Below are 13894 nucleotides of genomic sequence, written 5' to 3' on the forward strand. Positions count from 1 at the left end.
CAAGCAGTGGGACCACCCAGCCTTTGGCCTCAATCCCACAACCAAAGACAAGAAATTATATAAACTTTCCCCATCTTATGAAGATCTTCTTGTCTGCCCTAAACCTGATGAACCGGTTAAGATTCTACACTCTCCGGCGGCTATGCCTGGTGAAGCAGAGGAGGTTTTAAAACCCGAAGACAAACGCCTAGAGCAAATGCTCAAAAGATGTTTCTGCGTGGTTACCTGGGCCATCAAGAGTGCAGCAGCAGCATCTTTCTTTCCTAGAGCTATGCTTTTATGGCTTCAACAGCTCCAGCACCACATCCACCCTGATGATCTACGAGGCCAACAGGATTTCAACAAAGCTTTTGCAGTGGCCCAATATGTAGCTGATGCTACTCTGCAATCATCAAGATTTGCAGCTAGGTCACTAGCAGCCTCAACGACGACCAGAAGGCTTCTATGGCTGTGCCCTTGGCAGGCAGGAGTGAGGCAAAAATGGCAGCTGGCCATGGGTCCTTTAAAGCGCGATCTCCTATTTGGCGACCTCCTGGACCCTCTTGTCACTGAAACCGCTGACAAAAAGAAAGTTTTAGGGCCCACCAACAAGAAGGCCATCAAAACTCAACCCTTTTGACATCCTAATCGTCAACAGGATCAAGGGTTCGCCTTCCAGAGAAACTCAGGTCAGTATTCCCCTCGTTTTCGCTCCCAAGTTGGCAGAAACCCCAGGGGTAGAGGATCCCGCTACCAAAGAGGTTCCTCCTTGACCAGAGCTTCCAGAAAGCCCAGATGGTGAGCTTCATTCCACTCCCATGGGGGGGCGCCTGGCTTGGTTCTCCTCCAGATGATGCCATTCCTGTAAGGACCCCTGGGTTATTGCTACTGTGGAATGGGGTCTTCAATTGGAGTTTATTTCCATACCTCCTAAACGTTTCATTTTTTGCCCATTCCCCAGGTCTTCCCCATCTCGTCTCCGAATGGAGGAAGCTATTCAACATCTGTTGTCTATCAGGGCTATCCAACCTGTTCCTTTCTCCCAAAGAGGTCTGGGCTTCTACTCCATCCTCTTCATGGTCCCTAATACATCTGGAGAATGGAGAGTCATCTTGGACCTTAAAAATTTGAACCAGTTTATTAAATATAGGAAATTTAAGATGCATTCTTTCTCATCCATCCTAGCTGCTATCCATCCTGGGGACTTTATGGTCTCCTTGGATCTCACGGAAGCCTATCTCCATATTCCCATTGCCAAAGGTCACAAGAAATTTCTACGCTTCGCCCTCCAGGGCAAGCACTATCAATATAGGGCCATGCCCTTCGGGCTCTTGTCGGCTCCTCGAGTCTTTACTAAGCTCCTAGGAGTCCTGGTGGCTCACATCCGAGCCACACCCATTCATATTTTATGCTATTTGGATGACATATTAATTCATGGGGCCTCGAAAGAGGACATCTGCTCAGACCTCAACATTACCATGTCTATCCTACAGGATCATGGTTTCTCCATTAATCTCAAAAAAAGTTAGCTCCATCCATCTACTTCTATTCAACACCTGGGGGCCATCATAAACTCGGATCTCTCTCAGGTCTTTCTCTCTACTGAGAGAAAAAGTCAGTATTAAGGAGCTCATTTCCCAAATACGATCTCAGAGAAGGACTTCCATCGTTACCCTGTCTTCTCTACTGGGAAAGATGGTATCCTGCATTGGCATTATCCCCTGGGCCCGTCTTCACGCCAGGGATCTCCAATGGCTTCTGTTACCATTCCAGAGATCGGGGAACAGCAACTCGACATGCCTCATAGCCGTCCCATCCACAGTTTTAAGATCCTTTACGTGGTGGACCTCCCCCGCTCTGGACAAAGGATCCCTCTTCAGGTGTCCAGATCAATTCACCATCACCACGGATGCCAGCTTATCGGGCTGGGGTGCCCATGCCCAGGGCCTGATAGCCATGCCCAGGGCCTGGTCAGCAGAGGAAGCTTCCAGACCTATCAACTGGCTGGAATTGAGAACAGTGTGTTTGGCCCTCCAATTCCAATTCTTCCAGATGTGATCCACAAGATCATCCTCGAGAAGGTCCAGGTGATTCTGATAGCCCCTCACTGGCCATGCCGGCCCTGATTCGCGGACCTGCAATGTCTGTCCCTGGCGACTCTCCATTTCGGAGGATATGTTGCAGCAGGGGGCCTCTCTCCATCCAGATCCGGAGTGGTTCCACCTCACCACTTGGCTATTATCCTGCGCAACTCAGACCTGCGAGGATACAACCCAGACACTGTAGAAATAATCTTGAAAGCCAGAAGAGTGTCCATCAACAGGATTTATGACCATACCTGGTCCAAATTCCACCAATGGTGCTCACAGGAGGATCTATCCCTCTGTGTATTCCCATCCACAGAATAGTCGCTTTCCTCATGAAAGGGTTCCAGCAAGGCCTTTCATCCAGCACCATCCGTTGCCCTATCTTCGGTCTTAGCAGGACCTTGCAGACAACCACTTCGCTCCTTTCCGGAAATTCAAGAATTTCTTAGAGGTATTTCAGACCTCAGACCTTCCAGGGTTCACAGATACCCGTCCTGGGACTTACCGCGGGTTCCCCATTCCCCTACTCAGGCACCATACAAACCCCTAAGGTCAGCGTCCTTCAGGTACCTATCTTACAAGGTAGAATTCCTGGTGGCGATAACATCTGCCCGACGCATCTCAGAATTGGCAGCCCTTTCAATTAGGCAGGATCTATGCCAGTTCCATGCGGACAAAGTAGTTCTGCGTTTGGACCCCACCTTTCTACCCAAGATCAGTTCTATGTTCCACAGATCCCAGGACATTGTGTTGCCTTCATTTTGTTCCAACCAGAACCATCATCTTGCGGTCAGATGGCACACCCTAGAGCGCTGAGAATCTACATCCAATGGACAAGACCCATTCGGAGGTCTGAAGCTTTATTTGTGGCCTACCATCCCAGATCCATGGGATCCAAGGTATCCTCAACCGTAATAGGCCGTTGGATCCGAGGGACTATCTCAAAGGCTTATGAGTCAGCTTCCCTCACCCTACCTAGAAGTATCACAGCACATCCCACAAGAAGTGCAGCCACATCTGCCGCATGGGCAACTCAAGCTCCATTGGAAGAAGTCTGCAAAGCAGCCACTTGGGCCTCTCCAAACTCTTTCATAAGGCATTACAAAATTGACTCTTACGCTTCAGTGGATGCCGCCTTTGGCAGAAGAGTCCTCCAATCCGTTCTGTCTCACGATAGAGAACTAATCCCTCCCTAGGGACTCATCTATTGGGTATGTCCCACGTGACCACTGGACTCACTCTCTCAGTACGGAAAATAGGCGTTGATTGCTACCTGAATGCCTCTTCTCATACAATGAGCGGGTACAGCAGTCACTTCCCTCCTTGTATTTCTTTTCTAACTATGGTTATTCCTTTAACCTGTTTTCTTCCAATCATGAGAATTGAACACTATTGAGCCACCACAATTGAGCCTAAGTCTATGGATTCGCGAATTCTGGGGAAGTGGCGGATCCAGCAGGCTTTTTAAAGATTAAGTCCTCGATGGATTGGACAGCGAGCAACCCATGTGACTGCTGTACCCGCTCATCGTACGAGAAGAGGCGTTCAGGTAAGCAATTAACGCCTATTCTCCTCGGTAGGAAACGCTTTCCATTTCTTAAATGAGTTTTTCTTCTTTCCAATAACCTCTTTTACTTCATTCATAAGCCATACTGGTATCCTCTTGCCCTTTCCAGTCCTCTTTCTACTTTTAGGAATGCATTTTAGTTGAGCCTGTTTTAATGTATTTTTAAACAGCTTCCAAACATTTTTGAGGGATTTGACTTTTTTTACTGTTGAAAGTTTAAGGTCTCTGTGTTTGTTTTCATTGACAGTTTGCTACCCAGGGTTAAGTTGAAGGTTATTGTGTTATGATCGCTGGTTCCTATGGGCTCGGTTACAAAAACATCATAAGCCAATTCCTGTGCATTAGTTAGAAAGATGTCCAAGATCCCCTTTCCCCTGGTTGGTTCCATGACCATCTGCTCAAGGGAATAAACAGCTAACAGGTCGAGGAACCTTGTCTCTCTTTAATGTATAGAACAAGAATTTACCCAATCTATTTGGGTATAGTTGAAGTCCCCCATTATGGCTACCCTATTTCTTTTTGAAGTCTTAAATTCATTTTCCAAATAGCAGTCTGCCTCTGGAGTTTGATTGGGAGGGCGATAGCAGATCCCTAGCGTCAAATTAGTTTCTTGTCCTGGGATTTTTATCCACAATGTTTCTGTGGGTGAGTTTGAATTTTCTTGCATTTCAAAGTCATTTATGTACAAGGTCACACCACCACCATTTCTCCCTCTCCTATCCATCCTATAGAGTTTGTAACCTGGAATCATTGTGTCCCATTGGTTTTCATTTGTCCACCAGGTTTCTGTTATGCCAATAATATCAATATTATTTTCTTTCGCCAAGCATTCCAATTCCCCTATTTTTGCTGGAAGGCTTCTAGCATTCGTGTACAGACATTTATATGTAATTTTCTGGTGCACTTTCAACTTTGACTGTAGAATTTGACTGTAGAATTTGTAGATGGCCTATCATGTCCTTCTGCTTGACTATTACAATTTAATTTTCCTGTTGACTCACCAATGTGTGCATAACTTCCACCCTCCATATTTGGCAGTGCGCCTTCTCCTAGCTCCTGTCGACTTGGCCCTATGGATCAGTTTAAAAGCTGCTCTGAAACCTTTTTAATATTAATCACCAGCAGTCTGGTTCCATTATGGTTCAGGTGTAACCCGTCCCTTTTGTACACGTGTGGGTTGTCCCAAAATGTTTCCCAGTTCCTAATGAATATAAACCCTTCCTCTCGAGACCATTGCCTCATCCACGTATTGAAGCTCCTGAGCTCTGCCTGTCTAGCTGGCCCTGCGCATGGAACAGGTAGCATTTCTGAGAACGCAACCTTGGGGGTCCTGGACTTTAATTTTCTACCTAGCAACCCAAATTTGGCTTTCAGGATCTTTCGCTTAGCTTTCCCAATGTCATTGGTACCAACATGTACCACAACAGTTGGCTCCACCCCAGCACTATCTACCAGCCTGTCTAGATGCCTCGTGATGTCTGCAACCTTTGCACCCGGCAGGCAGTTTACCATGCAGTCAACACTTCCACCACAAACCCATCTCTCTATATTTCTTACAATTGAAGCCCCCCTCCCACCACCCTTGGAGAAGTATCCTCGGTGCAAGAGGATATGTGCACATCCTCCAAGGAAGGGGTCCCAACTAAGGGAGCCTGTCCCTCTTCCACAGACTGATGTCCTCCCTGCCCAAGATCCCCATTCTCCAAAGCAGCTGGGGAGCTGCCCAGCATGGAGTGGGAAGCTCGTACTGCAACCCTGAAGATCTTCTCCTGCCTCACTATCTGCTTCTCCAGGTCTGCTACCTTGGCTTCAAGGGAAAGAACCTGTTCCCTGAGAGCCAGGAGCTCATTACACCGATCACATACCCAAGACTTCTGTCCAGCAGACAAATAATCATACATGTGACATTCAATGCAAATAGCCAGAGTATTCTGCTGACACTTCAATTTCTGTGGCAAAAATATTTGTATTAATTATTGCAGTATTTTTCCCCTATTCATTAAATTTGATTTTTAGTGTTCTGTTATCTGTATTCACTGCCTAATAGTAAAACATTTCATCTGGATGTTTTAGCATCTTTTTGGATGATAGACATATTGTTCTAAGGGCAGAGACATATAAACAGTGCTTCTTTTTTCTTTCATTAATTTCTTAGGCTTACTACTTTCTTTCTCTGCTTTGTGGGACCTTGTTTAGAATAGAATAAATAGAATAGAATTCTTTTATTGGTCAAATGTGATTGGACACACAAAGAATTTGTCTTTGGGCACATGCTCTCAGTGTACATAAAAGAAAAGATACACTTGTCAAGAATCATGAGGTATAACACTTAATGATTGTCATGGGGGTCAAATAAGCTAGGTTTAGGTGAAACTTGACTTTGGTCTTCAAACCTGGCAAGTTTAAGGCTTGTGGACTTCAACACCCATTCATAAGGTAGCATGACTGGTGGAGGAATTCATGGAGCTGAAGTCCACAAGTCTTGAAGCTGTCAAGTTTGAAATTTATAAAAAGTACTCTGCTACGCTGGTATTTTATTAAACAATAGAATACTACACCATTTGGTTCAGAATACTTTTTTCCTTTTTTTTCCTCCTCTAAAATCTTATATACTGGTGCGTTTTATACACCGAAAAATATGGTAGCTAAGAATATTAAATTAGCAAAACGCTCTACTGTCATACCAGTGCCGAAGAAGCCCTCCATCAAGGAACTGAATGACTACAGCCCAGTTGCTCTAACATCTGTAGTTATGAAAACCTTTGAATGGCTAGTGATGTCCCATTTGTAAATGATTATGGATCCACTGTTAGACCCCCTGCAATTTTCATACCGAGCAAATAGATCGACAGATGATGCTATTAATGTGGCTCTGCACTACATCCTACAGCATCTTGAATCTCCCAAAACCTACACTAGGATATTCTTTTTAAACTTTAGTTCAGCATTCAACACCATCATACCGGACATTCTTTTTATCAAACTAAACCAACTAGCAATACCTGAACACATTTGTAAGTGAATCACAAGTTTCCTAACAGACAGGAAGCAGCAGGTGAAGCTAGGCAAAATCGCATCAGATACCTGTAAAATTAGCACAGAGACTCCCGAAGGCTGTGTACTCTCACCACTTCTCTTCTTTCTATATGCCAATGACTGCTTCTCAAACAATCCATCTGTTAAACTACTGAAATTTGCAGATGATATATCAGTGAGTCAAAAAGAGGGTTGTGAAAATATTCTACATTTGTTTAACATCAGCAGTTATGTATCTCCTCATGGAGTTTGTTTGAAAGTATATCAATTTTTAATTCCTTTGTTCCCATTGCCTAGATTGCTTCATTTGTTTTACTTGCGTATTCTTCCAAAATAACTGTTAGGGATTCAACCTTTCCGTATGTCTTCTCTCTGCTCTTTTCCGTGTCACCATAATCCCAAAATATAACTATAATTTAAAGACTAATAACATAAATTCAATTTAATTTAGTGCTAGTATTTGTATGATCTTTGGCTCACCTGTGTGGTCAAAAACATCGCTACAATATAGGTTTCAAGTAAAGTTCCAATTCTGTGCCCTCTCATGTAAGTGTCCTATTATATATCAAACAGCTTCTCCAATCAGATGTTAGTAACTTTTTATTTGCCTTCTCCTCACAGCAGACTCAAAGCACCATTTAAACAGTCTTTGTTCTAAAACTAAAAAAGTTCAGCATAGTCATCTTAGAAGTAGTATGATCCTCTAGATTTAAATCCTAAAATTTCTGAAACAGTTTCCAGCTTCCTTACTTTAATTTCATTACAGAAACTCCTCCCTCTTTGCCATCTTAAAATCATGGACACTCAGAAATGATGATGTTTCAACAAAAAGGAGAAAGCAAGTTGCAGCCAAGGGGAACCACTTTTTATTGTTCATTTTAAATGGCTGGTTCTTCAATGGTGAACTTAGTTTGTGGTTGACCTGTTCTCCAATCTACCCTCAGCTAGAGACTACCTGATTATTTCTTCAATATTATTTCTTCTTTGAGAGCATCCATCCATCCATCAAACAACAACAACAGCAACAAAACAATTTCAAAAACTGTTCCTTCTCCAGGAAAGTTTCTTCAGACTTGGAAATCAGCTGTAAGTGTAGAACCATGAAGAATTGGTATCAGACCAAAAACTGGGTCATACCATCAAGTTGCAGTTTCCAACAGGAGCTCTCCCTCTTTCCATATCCATTATATTACATCTGTTTCCCATTTTCTAATTTACCATTTGCTTTATCTTGTTGCTACATTTGTGGTTATTTTTTCATAGCTGAAATCATATTAAAATCTGCCACTGGGGATTTCTTATATGAGGGTAGAATAGTAAGCTTTTGTCTCTTGGTTCTACTTACTTGTTAACTATGTCTCATCCATATTCTGCGCATAGCAAGAAACGTCATGGTAAGTCAAACTTTCTGTTTCTTCAGAAAGAATTGCCCCCCCCCCCCCCCCCCAAAAAAGGACAATGTTGAATTGTCTTGTCACTGATCAAATTGAAAAGTAATTTAGACCAAAATCAATCTACAAATTTGACAAATGCTAGTATGGATTTATATGCACAAAACATTTAAATCATTTTTTTACATTGTTTTTCAGACTTCTTGAAGAGACCATTGGAGAAGTATGTGAAAAAATTACGAATACCAGTGTATGTGATTCGAATGGAGCAGCGTTCTGGGCTCATCAGAGCCAGATTGAAAGGAGCTGCTGCCTCTAAAGGCCAAGTCATTACCTTTTTAGATGCTCATTGTGAATGCACTGTAGGTTGGCTTGAGCCTCTGTTAGCACGGATTAAAGTTAATAGGTGGTTATTTTTTTAAACATGTTAAGATTCATGTTTATTAATTTAGTTAAATGTGTTTAGAATAATACTGTTTCAAAATTAATTAAAATTAGTTCCTTTTGAGGGTTTTGTTGTTCAGTAGAGCATATTTTGACAAAATAAGCAGCAGCGTATAACCATGAATTGTGTGTATATAATGGATTGAAATTCCTATAATTTTAGCTATCACTGCTTTTCCCCAGTCTTTTTTTTAATACAGTTGCTTTTTTTTAAAGTGAATGAGACTTTAAAATGGGTTCATCAAATGTTGATATTATAGTTTGCCATATTTTTTTTACTTTGAAAGCTGTAGAGTTTTAAAGAATCTCACATGTTTTGCCTGGAATACTAGCTTTGTTAAAGTCAACTGGATATAATCTTTATAATATTTCATCCTCTACTTTTGAATCTGAACTAGGGTCTAGATGAGACATACAGGTCTCCAATAGTCTTGCCCCTAATGATACATCATCATTACAGTTCATCTCCAATGTTTACAAATTAGGATCAAATTCATTTAATAATATGCTGCATAATTGCTCCCCTAAAGTGAATAACTAATAGCATTGTTATTATCTTTTGTCTATAACAGTCCATGTCATTTATTTTTCTAGGAAAACTGTAGTTTGTCCTATCATTGATGTAATCAGTGATGACACATTTGAATATATGGCAGGCTCTGATATGACTTATGGAGGATTCAACTGGAAGTTAAATTTTCGATGGTATCCTGTTCCTCAGAGAGAAATGGATAGAAGGAAAGGCGACCGTACTCTTCCAGTTAGGTAAAGAAAACTGATTCTTGATTAAACTGAATATTTTAATGGATATTCAGTTTGAGGGTTAGAAATAATTATAAAACTCTCTGATTAGTGATTAATGAATCATACATCTTTCATGGCCAAACTATATATAAATGGTGTTTATGTATATGATTATGACTGATTTTTTTATACAAATGGGTTTTATTACGGGGTTTAGTTTTAGATATTATATTCAACTTCTTTTTATTGCTTGTACCTTTTTGTATTGTATTATAATATTTTGTAAGCCTCCCTGAGTCCTTCGGGATTAGACGGCATAGAAGTCGAATAAATAAATAATGTGAAATATATTTCTCAGGAGGTCACAGTCAAAAAACCTGAAACCACTGGTTCATTTCCAAAATCAGAGGACGATAGAAACTATTCCTCCACCAATCTGTTAACACTGTTTAGACCAATGTCATGTTTGTCATGGGCAATATGAATATGAAAATAAGTTTTAAAAAATGAACCATAATTTTATGATAATTATGCATTTGATGCATGGAAGTCACTGGAATTGTTTTGTAACTTTTCTGTTATTTCCATATATCTTATTTCTTTTAATTAGAATTTTAAATATTGTTTTTTAATGTACAGTATTATTAATTGGTTTGTTATTACTGTTTCTGTTTTTCTGTACATGCTGTGAACCGCCCCGAGTTCTCGGAGAGCGGCAGCATACAAATCCAATTAAATTTAAACCTTAAAAATCTTCCCTATAATTTCAACATCATGCCTGTGGAAATTTATTCGTGCCAATTTCTCACCTAGCTGGTTGAAAAAAGCTGACAAGCACCATGTGTTTCAGAATATTTTCAAGATAGTATACTGTTGATTTATTTTCAAGAATTTGTTTATTAATAAAATTTATATGAACATGCAACACTTAAGGATTCCAGTATTAAAGCCAAATAATATACAGTGGTACCTTGTGATATGAACCCCCCGTGATACGAACATTTCGAGATACGAACCGGGGGTTTGGAAATTTTTTGCCTCTTCATACGAACTTTTTTCGACTAACAAACCCACCGCAGATCGCAAAAAGGCGCTCTGCTGGGCGGAGGCGCCGCCTGGTTGTCACCTTTTAAAACAGCCTGGGGGCTTCTCGGTGTTCTCCCGAAGCCGAAGCCGAACTTTTCGGGTTTGGGAGGCCGCCGAGAAGCACTGCTGCCCGGCTGTCACCTTCTGAAACAGCTGGGGGGCTTCTCGGTGGCCTCCCAAACGCCGAACCCGGAAGTTCGGCAAAGGTCGGGTTCGGGTTCCGGAGGCCGCAGAGAAGCACCCGGCTGTTTCAGAAGTTTACAGCCGGGCGCCGCTGCCTGGCGGAGTGCCGTTTTTGTAATCGGCAGCGGCATTTTCGGCCAATCTGGAGGCTGAAATGGAGGTGGGGAATCCCAATAGGGAATTCCATGGGTGGAGCTTTGACATCACGAAGACGTCCTTCCTGGTTGGCTGAAACATGGGAGTGGGAGGCACTGTTCTTCAGTGGTTCTCCGCCTACCTCTCCGGCCGGTCGCAGTCGGTGTTAGTGGGGGGTCAGAGGTCGACCTCGAGGTCTCTCCCTTGTGGGGTGCCTCAGGGGTCGGTCCTCTCCCCCCTGCTATTTAATATCTACATGAAACCACTGGGGGAGATCATCCAACGGCATGGGGTGAGGTATCATCAGTACACTGATGATACCCAGCTGTACATCTCCACCCCATGTCCAGTCAATGAAGCAGTGGAAGTAATGTGCCGGTGCCTGGAGGCTGTTGGGGCCTGGATGGGTGTCAACAGACTCAAACTCAACCCGGATAAGACGGAGTGGCTGTGGGTTTTGCCTCCCAAGGACAACTCGATCTGTCCTTCCATTACCCTGGGGGGGGGAGTATTGACCCCCTCAGAGAGGGTCCGCAACTTGGGCATCCTCCTCGATCCACAGCTCACATTAGAGAAACATCTTTCAGCTGTGGCGAGGCGGGCGTTTGCCCAGGTTCACCTGGTGCACCAGTTGCGGCCCTATCTGGATCGGGACTCATTGCTCACAGTCACTCATGCCCTCATCACCTCGAGGCTCGACTACTGTAATGCTCTCTTCATGGGGCTACCTTTGAAGAATGTTCGGAAACTTCAAATCGTGCAGAATGCAGCTGCGAAAGCAATCATGGGCTTCTCTAAGTATGCCCATGTTACTCCAACACTCCGCAGTCTACACTAGTTGCCGATCAGTTTCCGGTCACAATTCAAAGTGTTAGTTATGATCTATAAACCCCTACATGGCATCAGACCAGAATATCTCCGAGACCGCCTTCTGCTACACGAATCCCAGCGACCATTTAGGTCCCACAGAGTGGGCCTTCTCCGGGTCCCGTCGACTAAAAAATGTCGTCTGGCGGGACCCAGGGGAAGAGCCTTCTCTGTGGTGGCTCCGACCCTCTGGAACCAGCTCCTCCCAGAGATTAGGATTGCCCCCACCCTCCTTGCCTTTCGGAAACTCCTTAAAACCCACCTCTGACGTCAGGCATGGGGGAATTGAAACATCTCCCCCTTGCCCATGTAGTTTCTGTGTATGATTCGACTGTATGCTTGTTTTTTATATATTGGAGTTTCTTTTGGATTTTTTAACCTAAAACTGTAATTTAGATTGCTAAATATTAGATTTGTTACTATGTATTGTTTTTTACCATTGTTGTGAGCCGCCCCGAGTCTACGGAGAGGGGCGGTATATAAATCCAATTAATCTAATCTAATCTAATCTATTTAGATTTTGCAAGTCTGATTATTCTTCCCCTCATCCCTGTATTACACTAATATGAATTGCATTGGGGGTGGGGGGGTGTCCTGAGTATTTTCTTAATCCTCTCCTATTATTTTAATAAAGCAGTGTTTTACTTTGTTGTTTTAGTAATCTCCATCAAAGTTATTTTCTTTACTCTGTACAGTAATGCTTCCTGAATCTGGGTAAATATCCCCAAATTGGGTGGTTTTTCTTTCATAACAACACACACATCCATTATCCAGTGACCACCAAGACTTTTAAAAAGGGTTCTCTGATAAGCAATTAAAAGGACTTACAGACAACCAGTTTAGGTAATGAAAAAAGTTTTGAAGCACTGCTGTACAATAATAGAATGTTATATTAAATATCCACAAAGTTCTGGAATAGGCCAATGTCTCCTTGTTTCTCAGTGGTCCAGTTTTATCTCCATTTTGATTAGCACTAGCCATTTGAGTTCACTGATAAACATTGATAAATAAAACATTTCAGTTCAAAAAAATAATTCTTGTTTTAGGACACCTACAATGGCAGGAGGCCTCTTTTCCATAGACAGAGATTATTTTCAAGAAATTGGAACATATGATGCTGGAATGGATATATGGGGAGGAGAAAACCTAGAGATTTCATTCAGAGTAAGAAATATCCTTTTAAATTCCATGTGTTTGGGTATATTTTTAAAGGCATATATAAGAATTTTTCATATGTCAGAATGGAGTGATACAAACGGAGCACCTGAAAATTCAGTCTCTACAGGTCAGGTTTTAATTTATTTTAAATTGTATAGGAACTATATTATTGCAAATGATTTTTAATAGTGGTTTTTTGGCATTTTCAGATCTGGCAATGTGGAGGAACTTTGGAAATTGTGACATGTTCACATGTGGGACATGTTTTTCGAAAAGCCACTCCTTATACTTTTCCAGGAGGAACTGGACAGATTATTAATAAAAATAATAGGCGACTTGCAGAAGTTTGGATGGATGAATTCAAAATTTTTTTTTACATAATTTCTCCAGGTAAGCAAGGTACCTTAGCATAAATATCCCAATAATTGAAACTGAGTTATGTAACTTGACACCAATATGATATAATTTTATTTTGGGTTTCCAGTCAGTTTTGTTCTTATTTGAATAATACGTAAATTTTTCTTCAATAACACTAGTCATAATAATTTCTCTCAAATATGGTTTAATTACCCAGTTTATATTTTTGCAGCTTTTGCTGAATATACATTGAGTATAGTACTTTGTTAATTGATATTTACTACATTAGGTTCTCTGCATCTGCCAGATTCATAAACTATGGTACTACTGGTTTCATGAGTTATTGCCATTTACATGTACATATGCAATATAAGTGTATGTATGTGTATATGTATGTGTTGTACATTATGGCAATTATTTTAAAATGTAATCTTTCTTTTAAAGATCTAGCATACTTTTGACATACCTTTATTTTCAACACTGAAATGTTATTTTCATAATACAGTGGTACCTCATGATACGAACCCCTCGCCATACGAACAATCCGAGATACGAACCCGGGGTTTGGAAATTTTTTGCCTCTTCTTCCGAACTTTTCCCGTCTTACGAACCTGCTGCCGCCGCCGCCGAAAAGCCCCACCGCCCGGCTGTTGCTTTTTGAAACAGCCGGGGGGCTTCTCGGCGTCCTCCCGAACCCGAACGCTGTTGTGATTCAGTCTGAGGCTCCTCAGGGAACGGTTGAAACTCTGCCGGCTCCATGCTCAGAGGGGGAGGACGAGGAACAGGAGGAGGAGGAGGACCAGGCAGACGGGGAAGAGGAATGTCAGGACGAGGAGGAGGGAGAACAGCCTGAGACCCCC

At 42.0% G+C, this 13894-nt stretch overlaps 1 protein-coding gene across 6 annotated transcripts in view; it reads left to right on the forward strand.

Moving 5' to 3' along the window:
• The window catches only part of GALNT1 (polypeptide N-acetylgalactosaminyltransferase 1), an 89517-nt gene that overhangs the window by 39303 nt on the left and 36320 nt on the right, over positions 1 to 13894 (forward strand). For 5 of the 6 annotated variants that reach the window (XM_070729213.1, XM_070729208.1, XM_070729209.1 and 2 more), the window contains 4 exons: positions 8259 to 8466; positions 9099 to 9269; positions 12566 to 12683; positions 12887 to 13067. In XM_070729213.1, the coding sequence (XP_070585314.1) occupies positions 8259 to 8466; positions 9099 to 9269; positions 12566 to 12683; positions 12887 to 13067 (678 nt within the window). Of the gene's footprint in view, positions 1 to 7684; positions 7756 to 8258; positions 8467 to 9098; positions 9270 to 12565; positions 12684 to 12886; positions 13068 to 13894 lie in introns of those variants that run through there. The other variant, XM_070729214.1, reaches the window with a different exon arrangement.

The sequence above is a fragment of the Erythrolamprus reginae genome, chromosome Z, assembly GCF_031021105.1.
Source record: "Erythrolamprus reginae isolate rEryReg1 chromosome Z, rEryReg1.hap1, whole genome shotgun sequence".
NCBI lineage: Eukaryota > Metazoa > Chordata > Lepidosauria > Squamata > Dipsadidae > Erythrolamprus > Erythrolamprus reginae.